Below are 14965 nucleotides of genomic sequence, written 5' to 3' on the forward strand. Positions count from 1 at the left end.
AATTAATATGTAAATTAATTTGTAAATATTTTTTTATATTTGGCACAAAATTATTTGGCAAGTACAAAAGTATTACTAAATACATGTACTAAAATTTGTGGCTTATAAAAAGAAATTTAGAAAATATAAATATCATAAAAACTCTTTGAAAATCGAAATAGAAAAATTGAAATTGAAGTTATTGACTTTTCAAAATAAATTTATATAATACTTTAAACATAATTCATATTTTGGTCAACTCATTTAAGTTATTTAAGCATAGATACCTATGTTAAATTGTTAAATATTCAGAAAAACATGTGAATATTTGATGCCAGACTAAAAAGTGTTAAGGCTCGCTCTATCTTCTCTCATTTCTATCTACATATATGACCTTTGGTGAGCCTTTGGTACGTGTACTATTTACTGTTACATATTAGTCGGCAAACGGATTGTCAGTGTTATTTGTAGAGCTCAGAGCTCTGGGCACTTCGTAACGTTTGATTGGATCTCTGTAGATGGGATTCTCCTGACGGGCACTGTTCTTCTGCTCCTGAACGAAGCGTGCATACTCCCGGGCGTCCTTCATGCGCAGACACCACCAAATCAGGCCAATGATGAACGCACCCAACAACACGGTTAACGCGGCTATGTAGCCAAACATAGCGAATATGTTGACGGGCTCGCAATCATTGGCTTGTATGGCCAAATAGTTGGCATGATCGATCACCTGATAGTTGAAGTAGCTATCGCACTGAATGCCATGCTTGTTGACGATGCGCACCAGGCAGACGGTCTCCGCCTCCAGCTCATTGACAAATAGATGGGTAAAGCGCTCATTGTACTGGGCACTGAAGCAGATCTCATTCACATTCTCACAGGAGCCCATATGTTGCTTCTGTGCGATGAGGCAGATGACGCAGGGCTCGTAGAACTGGCACAGCTTATTGTCCTTCTCGGCATCGATCTCACAGAATTCGCCCAGGTATGGCTCCCGGCACCTGCAGACGCCGCAGTCGCAGCTGCCACGACCTGAGCAGATCTCTCCCGTCGGTCCAGTGCACTCGTCCGTGGAATCCTTGCAGTTGCACTGCGTGCCCGACCAGCCGTATTTACAGACACACTGACCGCAGTAGCACTCGGCGCGCTCCTCATCGCAATCGATGCACTCGAGGCACTCACAGAAGTTGCCCGTATAGCCGGGGTCACAAAGACAGCTGCCGCACTCGCAGTCGCCGTGATTCGAACAGACTTCAGTGGCCAGGCTGTTGCCCTCCTTGTCGAGGGGCTGACGACACGTCCTGAGCAGCGCCTCGTTAGTTGTTGCATTCGACGGATCCGTCGGACAGTTGCAAAAGGTGCCCGTCCAGCCCTCGTCACAAACGCACATCCCGCAGTTCAAATAGCCCTGATTGTCGCACTGAAAACGGGCGTATTCATCATCCGGCTCGGGTGGCTCCTCGCATGGACACGGGCGCTGCAGCTCCACATCGATTTCCATGTACTCGCTCAGCGATGCCTCCTCCACGCGAATTTTGTGATTCTGCAGGGGATATGTGAAGTCAGTTCTCACAATATTCATATTCAATTAGAGGCCAATACTCAACCAATACGCCGTTCTCGGGATAATCCGTGAGGGTTACGTCCAGAAAAAACTCTATTTCCTTGCCTTGGCTCACATTGTTGCAATAATTGCGTTTACGCAAGCTGGGAAATTGTCCAGCACAATCCGTGAAATATTCCACCTTTATAAAGTCCGGACTGTTGTCTCCAAACTGCGTCCGCTTTATGAAGCTCTCATAACTGAAGGAGAAGGAGAGATCGAAAAAGTGAGATAAGAAGAGGGACTTAGATTAGATGTAGAGAAAAACATGATTCGATATGTAGAGTAGGAGGAAAATATATATAGAGAGATAATATAAACCGAAATTCTATAATATATATATATATATATACCACTTTATACCAACTCACTTAAAATTTCTGACAGCCCTTCACTTACCTCTTTTTGATCAGCTCCAAGATATTGGACGAATCGGCGCTCAATATTTCGACGTTGCTAATCTCCTGCATGAGTCCGCTCAGCTCCTTGTAGGTGCTGAACACCTCCTCGGTAACGGCAAAGATGACATTGATCTTGCGCCTTAAGAGCTCCCGGTAGATCTCCTCCAGCGACGGATAGTCATAGGTCAGCGAGCCCGTATACTCGCCCGCTTTATTCAGATGGCACTGGCGATCGTTGCGCTGCGTAACGCCCGCCAAGAGGCCGTCGCCAGCGAAGTGCATGAAGCCGTCGGTGACCAGGATGACGACTTTGCGGGCCTGTTGCTTCCAGCCGATTTGCTTGGGGCAGACAATCACCTGCATGAGGGCATCCAGGCCGCCCTCCAGATTGTCCAGATTCCCCGTTATCTTGCTAGCCGCCACAGCCGCCGTGAATGCCTCCACATCTTCCGTTAGCTTCAGATGGTGCCGATAGTCGTAGGTGGGCTCACAGCTTTCCCGCTCGGCGGCACACGGATTCTTCCGCAGCTGCGGCATTATCATCGGCAACTCCGGCTTGTCCGCAAAGGAGCCAAAGCCCAACCGATAGTTGTCCGTTAGACTGCGCAGCGTTTGGGTCAACTCGGCGCCGAGCTTCTCCAGTGTATCCTTATCGTCGCGCATCGTCCAGGTGAGATCCATCAGCACGTACAGGTCGAGCGGATTGTTGCCTGCCGCTCGATAGCTCAGCTTGATGCGCTGCGTGTTGTCTGTCCCAAAAAAGATATTCGTATTGGCATTCTGATTGGGGTTGGGCCAAACGGGGATTTACGGCTGGGCCGTAAACTCAAGGGGTTAAGTGCGGCATTTACGAGCTGTTTTATAGGCTGCAATGCCATTGTAAGACAACGGACAACAGACAACAGACAACAGACGAGAGTAGTTAAACAATGCTCCACATTCCATTACACTATCCATCACACTGCACTACACTCCACTCCAGTTTATAACCCTTCATTAGTGAACGCAGTTGTTCGCACCCAAGTAAACTGTTTGCCTTCCTTTAATCCTTAAACCCCACAATTTTACCAAAGCATAATTACAACTCATTTTATTGTTGTTTTTCCTTTTGCATTAAGAGTGTAATGGGCGTCGATTGAATGATCTCTCGTCCTGTCTCATTTTGATAATAAGCAGCTGCAGCTATCTGTCCCTAGTTAATCATAAGCTTAACTCAAGTGTATCATGAGCTAAATTTATCATGCAGTTATCGCCTTTTTTCCCCTTCCCTAGCCTAGGGAACTTTTAACAACGTTTATTTGAAAACTAGACTAGGATGGTTAAAAACAAGAAAACAGACGTGTTTGTTTAATAAGTGAGTAATCAATAGAATTGATATGACAGCTCTCCATTTCACACACTCACGCTCCAACTGGTGTGACATCCAGTCAGAAATGATTCATTTAATTCCAATTTCCAAATATTCCTATGTTAATTATGAATCAATCTCTAATGTAGTATATGTTTACTCTCTCTCTCTCTCTCTCTCTCACTCATTCTGTTTAGCTTTACTCTATAATATTCTCCGACTGCAGATTAGGTCCATAAGAACCGCTGTATGTAACCAACGAGGGTTCAATAAACTCTCTAAATTCCCACGCTGCCGTATAATTCCTCTAACTTAGATATGGTGATATGGTGATAAGCGACTCACAAGAAAAACACACACACGCACACACATAAATACACTCAAACACACCCTGTGTTAAACAAGCAAAGCAAACAAAATGCGATGACACACATTTCCAGCTAACAAATATAACATGTAGCATAATTTAACCACTCACGAAGAGAATGAGATAGAGAGAGAGAGAGAGAGAGAGAGAGAGAGTGATAAGATACGCACCTTTGACCAATTTGAGAAATACGCGCTGCGGCGTCACCTGCACCGCCTGCTCGTCTCGCGCTTCATAGTCCTTGAGCGGTCGGTGTTGCAGCAGTTCCAGCTGCGGCTGATTCTCATAGATACTCGCTTCGCTGCAGTTCAGGCTGAGCAGAGTTTCGCGCGACAGGCAGCGCGAACGCATATCATAGGTCTGCCAAAGAGAGCAAATATTAGTTAAGGAGTGAGAGGGAGACGTATAGTGGGCGCACCTTGTCCGTGCACCAGGCACAGTTAAGATGTGTGCTAAGACAACGATCGCAGCTGTCTATTGCATGCTTGCATTGCTCATCTGCACAAAGAGTGAGAGAGAGAGAGAGAGAGAGAGAGTTAATGAAGTGCAAGAGAGTTTGTAAAAACGATTTGCTTGTATAATAGTTGCCGAACCTATTGTTATGGACGCCACGAGAGCCAAGCATAATAGGTGGAAGTAGAGCAGCGGCCATTTGCCGCAATGCGATAACATTGTGCGCTCTCTCACTTGCTCTCTGGAATTGTGCAATTCGCCAATGTTTTCGTTCACACTGCTAACGCTTTGGCCCGTAGAACTTACCGGTATCAAAACCGAACGGCGACTAATCACATTTTTTCACAGACTCAAAAACGACTACAACAACTTTCGCCTTTGTTAATAATTTTATGTATGTGTGCACGTGTGTTATCTTATCAATGAAATAATACTATTAATACTATTTAGTCGATAAAATGTTTTTAAAAATATATAAGATACGGCAGTTAGAATGTGAGCGAGACAAAACATAAACAGAGGGAATTCAAAAATAATGAAAGAAAAATAGAGAGCGAGAGCGCAAGTCAGAGAGCGCAAAACGTGATCCAGACTTTTGATATTATTAATAGCTATTTGCAACTTCACTTTCGTTTCGCACAATTTTTCTTATCACAATGCCATGAGGATGTAAATGTATATATTTCTCTTTCTTTGTATATATTTATTTTTGCATTTATAGTTTATCATTTTTAAAATGTTGACATGAGATGCATATGAAGTGTTTAATTTTTTTAAGTGTGTTTTTCTTTTAGTATGTTATTCTAATTATTTCCAAATTATTGTCGTTTCTTTAATTCAGAGCCGTTAATGAGTCAACGCATTTGCAAATCTATCAGCTTTTGTCAACGATTGCTCAGTAAATTTAAAAAGAATTGAAATATAACATTACCAAAAAATTGACAGAAATGTTATGCCAACTTAATCAGCTTATTTTTTTTTTTAAACAAAAATGCAATGCGCAATCAATATCAAATCGAAATATTATTATATTATTTTTTAAAGTAAAAATGTAAAATTTAGGCATTCGCCTAATAGGAAATACTCAAATGGGCAGCATTAAGGGATTCTGTGCAACCATGGAAAACTAGTATTTTTTGCTCTTAATGAAATACTAAAGCTGTCCACATATGGTCACACAATGTGAGAGCGGGCAACTGTTAAATTAACAGACGCTCAGAGAGCATAACAGCCGTGTGAGCGCTGGACAAAAAAAGGCTAAGCGGAAATTGTATGAATTAATATAGAAATGATATATATTATAAATCTAAAATCTTAATATAAATTGCATAATATTTTGAAATTTATTAGTTGTTAAGCTGTCATATGTTTAGGGGTTTTAAAAAATGGCAATCGAAACAGACAGCATTTTACGGCTAAAATCACGATTACGAAGTGTCGACTTACTTAACAGTGGAGTTAAGAGCTCAGCGCTGTTATCCATTTTGAGTATAACAGTCTCAATTACATTTATTTAACAGTCTGGAATTGACGGCGATTTCGAACGGTTGTGTACGCGCGTGTACCGGCCGCATCACAGAAATTTTGTTGTGTTTTTGCGGAATATCGAAAAACAAAAAAAATTTCTAATGTTTATTAAATGAGTGTCGCATTGCTTGCAACAATTACTCCTTAAGAGTGTGTGCAAAGTGAGAGTGTCTATTTAATCGTCAGCTGTAAATTACGGTGAGTGTCGCGCAAAAAAAGGAAATAAATAAATAAAATAAAAATAAAAAATTTACGCGGCGACTGGCGGTTGGTATTTTGTGGAATAAAGAAAAGGTGAAATGTCATTAATAAAAGAAGGAAATTGTAGTCAAAGTGGAATACATAACAACTAAATACATAATACACATATAAAAATTAAAGGAGGCAGAGCACGGCGACAGCGACGGCGATGTCGGCAGCCACTGAGACGCACAGTATACAGTGAAAAAGGAATTCCAAAATTGTTTTTTTTTTTGTGTACTACAGTAAAGTTGTTGCCGCCGACGCCGCTGCCGCCGACGCTGACTTACGCCTGTTGTTGTTGTTTGGCTAGGCTAAGACTAGCTGCCGCTTGCAGCGACGCTAGCGTCGGCATTGCTTTGTTTATTGTTCACTGTGTGTGCGTGTGTATGTGTGCGCGCACATTGTTGTTGCTGTTCTTGTTGTTGCTGTGTAATTGTGAATTGGGTAAAAACCAAAACGAAAGCAAGTAAATTGCCCATTTTCTATTTTCCATTTTCCATTTTCCGTTTTGTGTGGCCAAATTGCAAAAAGTGAAAAGTTTAATTTACTAAATAAGCGGCTGATTCGCAGTCGTCACCCACACACACAGATACACGCACACGTATACGCACGTTGGGCAAGAAGTAGGGAACGAAGAAGAGGAGGACTAGCGGCTGTTGTTGTTGTCTGTGTCTATTTTTTGCAATTTCTGCCTGCACACGCTCATTCGTGTTGGATTATTGGATTATACTCCGCCAGCAGCGTCGACGCGCCGCCAATAACGGCACTTCGGACACACACACACACAGATACACATACGCACGCATAGAGGCGGCAACACCGACGCGTCGGATTATTGTCCTTCTGAAGGAACGTGCTTTTAACGGTACAACTCAAACACCCGCCCATCTGCCAAAAGTGACAAAAGTCTCGGCGAGACACAAGAGCGAACGAGATAGATAGCGAGCGCGAGTCAAGGAGCAGCAGCACCAGCAGGAGCAGGACGCAGGAGCAAGTCAAACTATTCAAAGGTATGTAAAAAAGTTAACAAATAGAAATAGAAAGAAAAAAAAACTGTAATTACTGCAATTGCGGTTATGATTTCATGGGGTTTTCCAAAGGGGGTTTTCCCTGTTTCCAACATGTGCTGGAATCCTGATAGCAATGACTTACTTAAAGGCCAGAAATATTCGTTTGTCTTGGTTTGCTGCAATTAACAGGAGTAAATAACATTATTTAAAGTGGGAAAATTAGGGAAAATCAAATGACATTAGATTTGGCCTAAGCTGTATAGAAATGTGTCTAATATTTCAATCCACAGGAAATATAATTAAATTAATATTGTGAATAGAAATTTGGAAAAATTGATATAGACCAAACCAACTAAATACATTTTTCAACATTTTCATTCACATTTTTAATTTAATTTGAATTTCTGATTGAATCTTATTTCATTACAAGAATTAAACAAAATTAATATACCAAATATAAATATAATACAAAATACTCAGTAGGTTCTCAAAGATATTTATATTTATTTGTTCAATGAAATATTTTTGATTGCCCAATAAATGTTTCGCCTACAATTTCATTTTTTCTCAGTTGATTTTAATGAATCGTTTAGCTGCGCTGCATTGGTATGTGAGATGTTTGTCTTTTTTATTTTGGCTGGTTTTTCCAGGCAAATCGAGGCGACGCGACGCGACGCAACTGACTGACAATTTATTCTAATGTTCGATTCCGATTTTTATCGGTTGCACATAAATTTGTTTGGTGTGCGCGGCTTGCGTAAAATGTTCTGTGGCAACTTTGGTGATTTATTGCCTGTCGATTGTCGTCGGAGCAGACCCAACCCGGAGCGGAGCGGAGCTGCTCCGCCAGATCCACAACCACAGCGACAGCTACAGCCAGGCCAATAGGCCTGCAACTAATGTACGCGTCGCCGTCATCGTCGCCGCACAGATGCCGCGGATTAGATAAAAAAACGCGCGACGGCGCTCTCAATTTATGCGTGTTGCCAGAGAGTTGCCAATTGGCAATTGCAGCAGTTTGGCACCCGCCCCCGCCCCCGTCCACCTCGGCCATAACGTGGCTGAAAAGAAACTCAAACTGAAACTTGTCGCGCCCACTAAATCTTGGCCATGTAGCCAGCCGTCCAGTCGGCGGACGGTTCGTCTTGCTGCAGTTCCCGTCTATCATTTGAAATCATGTTCGAGCGATAAGAAATTATACGGCCGTGGCCATAATTTACGTGATTTGCATGGCTAAAAGCGTTCGCTCGCTCTCTCACACTCTCTCTGTCTATTAGAGAAACGCTGTGATACAGCAACATTTTTGACATTTATTGTTTTTAATAGTGAGGCCCAAACAATTTTATGACCAAAAAAAAGAAGGAAAAATCAAGAATGTATCCACCTCACCTCCTGCTCCACCCACCTTTAGAGGCGATAAAAAACTTTATGCACCAACATGATCGAAGAGCTGCCTTTAGAGTTTAAAAAAAAAACTCGTAAATATTAAATGAGTGAAGAAATAGTAAATCGACTACTTTTCAAATTAGCAGAGACACATACGCACAGTGGTTGAAAATTGTTAATCTATTAACATATAGTGCAGTATAGTAAATCGAAATAAAATTCGATTAAACTAAAGGCAACAAAAAAATATTTATTGTAAGAAGTCAATTTCACTTCTAAAAAAAAGAGTAAAAAGACGTTTATTTAAATTTTCTTAGAACTTATTTTTTTTATGCTGATAATTCCGATAATAATAAAATAATAATTAATTAAAAATATAAGAATATTCAGGTTAATTATATGATAATTGAAAAGTTATGTCTTCTTGCTAAATATTACTGACTTAATTTAAAATATTAAGCTATTCTCAATAAAAATACTTGTATTTAATATTAAAAAATTGAATAAACTAGCTTAGTTTCAATTAGAAATGTCCTCATCTCTACACACACTTGTCACACTGTGCGACGTCATAAAATGAAAAGTGTCATAAAAATTAGTCAAGAAATCACGCGCTGCCTTTTCCTCCATACATTTGTTCATTTTTATTTGCTGCAGTTGGACTTTGTGTTTTGTATGTGTTTTGTTTTTTTGTCGCTGTCGCTTGGTTTATTTGGTTGTTTGGCTCTGACACATTTGTATGCTAATGTTGCGGCCGTTGAAGGTGCAAGCGCTTCCGGCGGCTAAGCGCTTAGAACTTCACTCAAGTCAACTCAACTCAAGTCGACTCGACTCGACTCGATTTAACTCAACTCGTCTTCAGCCTCAATGGGGGGATCTATCTATCACTTTGATGAGGGTCGCCTGGCAGCAGGCGTAGAGCAAAGGTCATTGGCTTATTTACGAATTATCTGAATGAATATGGCATATTAAAGTGATTTTTTATTATAGCTGATTTATACATTTTTTTTTTTTTTTTTTTTTTTTTGCCTCTGCATTGATTTGTTGATTAAGGACTTTAATGTCAACAGTGAATCATATAATTCAATTTGAAAATATATTCATGACATCCGATTGCAATTTAGATAACAAAGAAATAAACTAGTTTTGTTGATTTGTAATTAATATATAAATCATTAATAACCTGAAGGCTGCAAATTCATACAAAAATAATTATTAAATAAATCAAATAAATAAATAAAAAAAAAATAAAATAAATAAAAAGTTGATAAGCTTTTTATGAAATGTTTTCATTTTGAATAGTGAAAATAATTATATTAACTTTTTTTTTTTTTTTAATAAATTAGGTGGATTAAAAAGGAAATAAAAACTAGCTCAGATTAAGGAGGAACTATATATTTAACTATGCAAACAATTAAATAAATAAGAATATTCAAATATTAATATTCATCTCTAGTTATTAATAGATTTTCTTAAATTCTTAAACTAATTCGGTTTAAAAGCAATCGAAAATATTCTTCAGCCAAAAGTAATTTTATGTAAAGTGAAGCATTTTGTTTGCTTTCAATGCGTAATCAAAAATGAAACGATTAAAAAAACATAAAACTTGAAAAAGTTTGAAAGATACTTGAAGTCTTTATACATCCGAGGCACATCTGGCAGCTCTTGCGATGCGTTTTGAATACAATTGAAAGTGCAGCTAAGAGTTGAGAGTGAAGGAGAGCTATAAATAGTTTAGTTTTTAGGCTGCTTATCGCTGACTTCCTGCTACACGAAGATATCTCTCTATCTATCTATAACTCAACCTAAACAAATAGCGAAGCAACGCTGTCTGAATGCCCTCGACTTTCTCCTGGCTAACGCCTAGGCTAATAACAAAGATATCAATGGCAGAGGGCGATGAGTAACCTTGAACCCGCCACCCGGTGCCAAGGCTCATTTCCGGCTGAGTGTGACTCAATACAGATACCACAAAAAGAACAAATAGAGAATAAGTAGAAGAAGAAGCAGAAGAAGAATAAGAACAGACGTGAATCCACAATGCCACAAAGTCAATAAATACGCCAAAAAATTATCACTTGCTCGTTAGCACAAACACAAACAGACACACACAGACACAAGAAATACTAGAAAAACTAGATGTTAACAAAGGCAAAAACTATTTCAAACGTTAAAGAAAAAGAAAGTCGAACAAAAATTTCATTCAGCGCTGATGGACACTTAACATCCCTATCAATGCCCGCCCTACCTGACCTCACTCTGCCATTGTCTATCTCTCTCGCTTCCTCTCTCTCTCTCTCTCTCTCTCTTTCTCTGTCTCTGTCTGTGTCACAACTGTCCCTCGCACATTTCCCAGCAATTATGCGCTGGCCAAACAAAAGTCATTAAATTGCGGAAATCGGGTCAGCAAACGACAAAACCGAAGCGACAAACTCTACAAAGAGCTGACCAAGCGAGAGCTGAAAAGAAACTAGTGTGAGAGAGAGCCAGAGACTGGGAAACTAAACTGAAAAATTAAGCAGCCAAAAATTATAACTAAATTGTGAATTTATTTACATTTAATTGCGTCTAAATTACTAAAACAAAAACAAAAACATTCAACGGGGATCCGTTAACAGAAAAAATTGGACTTTAATGTTTGTCCTCCTCCTGCTCTATGCGCGGCTTTCGTTTTGATGATGATGATGCGGCGACGATGACGACGCCTTCGCTCCCCTCCCCTCATCTCCCCCTCGTACTCTGCCCTCTGTCCGTTCGACACAAGCATAATGATTATGATAATGATAATGCTGATGATGATATGACTCATTAACCTCAACGCATGACCCAGGCAAATTAGAACTCTCTGTGTACACAAGTAGAAGACGAAGAAGAAGATGAAAATATAAAACTCGTCTTAACTTCAAGTCTTGTTCTGAACACTGTGCTTCAAGCGAAATATTTTCGTGTCGCTTAAAATACACATTTAAGATAATTGTTATTTATTAATCATTTTTAAATGATGTATTTGGGATGTAGATGACGGTATATATTTTATATATATTTATATTTATACATATATTTAAATGTACTATTTTTATATATTCTAATAACAAATGTTTCTATTCCTATCAAAAACAAGATAGAATATAAAGTGTAGTTTATTTTGGGATTAGCTCTTAGGCTCTTTAAAAAAATTAAATGAGTATATTTGCATTGAAATATCTTTTAGTAATAGTAGTTTAACAGAGCTTAATGGTCATTCATTTGTGTTAAAAGTTATGTTACCTTAACATGTGTTTCATTTAAGTTCCTTAAATATTAAGCGACTAAGTTATGTTTTAAAATATTTTTTTATAATTTTCTAAATGCACAAATTGTTGAAAAACCTTTTTAATTTTTCCTATAATTTAATCAATTAAATAAAAAATAATGCAAATTGTCCCTCGTGGCCTTAGCAAAAATGCATTTGTTGCTTAGTGTAATTTGCTCGCATATGAAGATACATTTATTACCATACACACACACATACACGCATAGACAACGTATGTGTGTGAGTGAGTGTGCGGCTTTGTGCGGAGTATCTTTGAGGCCGTGTTTTATTGCTGTTTTGTTTGCTTGTTGACTTTTTTTCTTCGTTGCGGTTCGGTGTTAGATGTGATACGGATCCAAAGCACTTAGCTGACATATTTGCTGCACATAAAAATTTCTTTGTAAAACTTAATAGTCTAGATAAAGTTGTAAGTTTCCGAGCCTGAGTGAGCCCAAAGCACCGGCATGCTCTCAGAATTTAAATAAGTGGAAAAATAACCTTTTTTGACGAGAGCTTGAAAAACAAAAAAATAAAATGAAAAGCGCAAAAACACAAAGCAAATATGATGCGCGCCCAATGATGATTCAATTGCCAGGCCAATGTTTTCGCAATTTCGTATTTCGTTACAGTTTTGCAATTGCGGCACGGCCTTTAATACCCTGTGCTAATGTCTCTGGCCAAGGGGTATCATTGGTGGACAGTTGGGCAAAGTTCTTTTATATACTTCCTATGTATTCTTCAGTAAGCGAGTTGAACGATTTTGTGTTGAGATTTAATATAATGTTTATATAATTTTAATAAAATTTAGTATGATATACTCAGAGTAAATGTAATTACATCAAATAACTCACTATCTATATGCTTGAATCATGGAGGCAAGGAATATGTCTCTGTACTACTTAATTGAAAATAAATTACAGGTATTCCTTGGTCGAGCACTCTCAATTGAGCCACTCACTCACTTTTTTGCATTTAGCAATTTGAGCTGAGGCATTGGAATAACACACACACACACACCTTCTAAAATTTGTCGTGCTTGAGACTTCTGGCATGTTACTTACCTGCGCGATCTACATTGGAGCCGCAATGTAATTTGAGGCGTCTCCGTTTCCCACGTTTACTCGCAACTCCAGCTTTATTGCTTGACTCAAGTTTTATCATCAGCTGCATTGGGCAATCGATTCAAATCGCGTCCAATTAACAAAGCCTTCGTCTTTGCTGGAACGTTGGAGTGCATCTGTTTAACTTTAGGTGGGGCCGAATTTCATACAAAATCTCAATTGTTTATGACAAAAGTAACTAAAAACGTTGCAGCTGGCTGCAACTGCAACTGCACTGGCAGCGGCTGCCACATCATGTTGCTATGTTTATATTTTTCTTTGTTATTTGTTGATTTGTTTACACTGCAAAACATAAACTAAACAAGCGCCGCTGCTGGTGGCAAAAACGACAACAGAACAAAACAAAATCAATAGATTTTGAAATTATTCGAGCCAGCCGTCAACAATATGAATATGTTTACTGGAGATTAGCAATGTCAGTATATTATATATCGTATTTTATGCATTTACTCCGTTTTGTTTAACCATTAAGCTATCAGCTCAGATTAGAACAAAGCGAGTCGTTTGTTGTCATGTTTCATGTTCTAGCTCTGCTTCACATTCAGCAAAGATGAAGTAAAATCATTGTAAGTGACTTTTGTGTTTGTATCTCTGTCTATATATGTTAATTAGTTGTACAAACTTTTGAAACTAAAATAAGTAGAAATGATCTCGACTAGTAGATACCTTAAGCCAATCGATTTATGCTTCCGTAGATGAATTAAATCCATTTCATTTGGAAACGCATTTTCAATGCATGAAATCTATACAAGCATAAATACATTTAGGAAGAAGCACAACTACAGTATATCCCATCGAGTATAAAACAAACTGAGCTTCAGATCATTTCTTACAATAAATAAAAGTAAATGAAATTACCTTAATAAGCAAAGAGAACAAAATTGTAATCAATCTAATGCTAACTTACCTCAGTTTCTTCGGGGAAATGTAAATAAAAATCAGAAATTGATTTTCCATAAATAAGTGAATAGAATACAAAACGCGCAGGTAATTGTGTAGAAAACACCTTTAATTAAAGGTCTTGTGGGTTAGCTATATGTGCCAGTAATGAAATTGAAAACCATTTGCTCTTCTAGCCGCAATCAGAAGAAAATATTTTTAGCTTACATAACCAGCAATCAATTTGGGGTTTATTTTAGGGCAGAGCTGAGCAGAGAGAGCTCACCTGGAAAATTTTCAGACTCCACTCGACTAGGCACAAGGTTGTCCTTCGCGCTGCTGCTGCTGCTGCTGTTGTGTGGCATTTGTGGATGCATTTAACATATTAAAAGATTATTTCATAGTGTGAGTTAAAGTTTCTGCAGAATTTCCGCTATTTTTCCCCCATTTTGGCACCACATAAATAATGTGCCTTAATTACTGCGGCTTTACGTAAGATACGTAAATAAAAGTGACGGCAGGGGGAAAATGGTAATTAAGGGTGAACTCGACTAAAAGATACCCAGACCCAGACAATCTGCTAAAAGTTCAATACAAAGATAATTGAAATAAAATAACTAAAATAAAAAATATAAATAAATATACATATATATCGGATATTAATATGAATAAGTAATAATATATATACATTGCATATTATACAATATGAAATTAGAATATAAATACATATATTTAAGTAAGAACGCAGTTTCTAATTGAAGTCAAAGCTCTGCTGAAAATATAATTTATTTTCCATTTCTAAAATTTTGATACAACTTTATGCAATGAATGAATGAAAATGGATGGTTAATTAATTATGCTATATATAGTGTATTTATTTATTTAAATATAGAGTATCTGTAAAAGTATGTGTACTTTATGTTTGTTCGTTCAACTTTTCGGTGGTAAAAAATGAGCGCATTAACTGTAAATGTGCAAGTAAATCGTGTTAAAAAGAACTTATCATTTGCATTATGGCTCGATCCGCATGCCACTTGCCAGCGCCTGGGCCCTCGCCCCTTTGGCTATTAATATTTAATTGCTGCAGCCTTAATTATTGATCAATTGGCAAAGCCAGCGGACACGCAAGTAGCGCCTCCAAATTAAAAGTGGAGAAAGGAGTACACAGGGACTGAGATAGAGAGCGAAGCAGGGAGAGAAAAAGAGGAAATAAACATGCAAAATGCGAGAAATAAAAGCAATTTCCGAGTGAAGCCAGCAAATTACATGCCAGGAACACCAGTCAAAAAAAGTCACAGAGAAAGAGATAGAGCGAAGGGGAGAATTGTTGGGTAGCGTGTGTGTGAGAGTGAGAGA

The 14965-nt window shown here is 38.4% G+C and overlaps 2 protein-coding genes across 3 annotated transcripts in view; one reads left to right on the forward strand and one right to left on the reverse strand.

The window, feature by feature from the left end:
• Positions 1 to 172: 172 nt before the first annotated feature.
• On the reverse strand, positions 173 to 4495 carry LOC6577341 (integrin beta-nu). Its single transcript, XM_002003272.4, has 6 exons — positions 4292 to 4495; positions 4117 to 4196; positions 3869 to 4058; positions 1982 to 2732; positions 1587 to 1782; positions 173 to 1522 (listed from the first exon to the last, which is right to left on the reverse strand). The coding sequence occupies exons 1-6, from the start codon at positions 4368 to 4370 to the stop codon at positions 416 to 418; spliced, it is 2403 nt and encodes an 800-aa protein (XP_002003308.2). The 5' UTR covers positions 4371 to 4495; the 3' UTR covers positions 173 to 415.
• Positions 4496 to 5661: 1166 nt separating this feature from the next.
• LOC26527723 overlaps positions 5662 to 14965 on the forward strand; it is an 85296-nt gene continuing 75992 nt past the window's right edge. Inside the window, exon 1 of one of the 2 annotated variants that reach the window (XM_044008528.1) lies at positions 5662 to 5972. The gene's annotated coding sequence lies outside the window, so the exon portion shown is untranslated. The remainder of the gene's footprint in view (positions 5973 to 14965) is intronic. The other variant, XM_044008529.1, reaches the window with a different exon arrangement.

The sequence above is a fragment of the Drosophila mojavensis genome, unplaced genomic scaffold, assembly GCF_018153725.1.
Source record: "Drosophila mojavensis isolate 15081-1352.22 unplaced genomic scaffold, ASM1815372v1 contig_36, whole genome shotgun sequence".
In the NCBI taxonomy this organism is placed as follows: Eukaryota; Metazoa; Arthropoda; class Insecta; order Diptera; family Drosophilidae; genus Drosophila; species Drosophila mojavensis.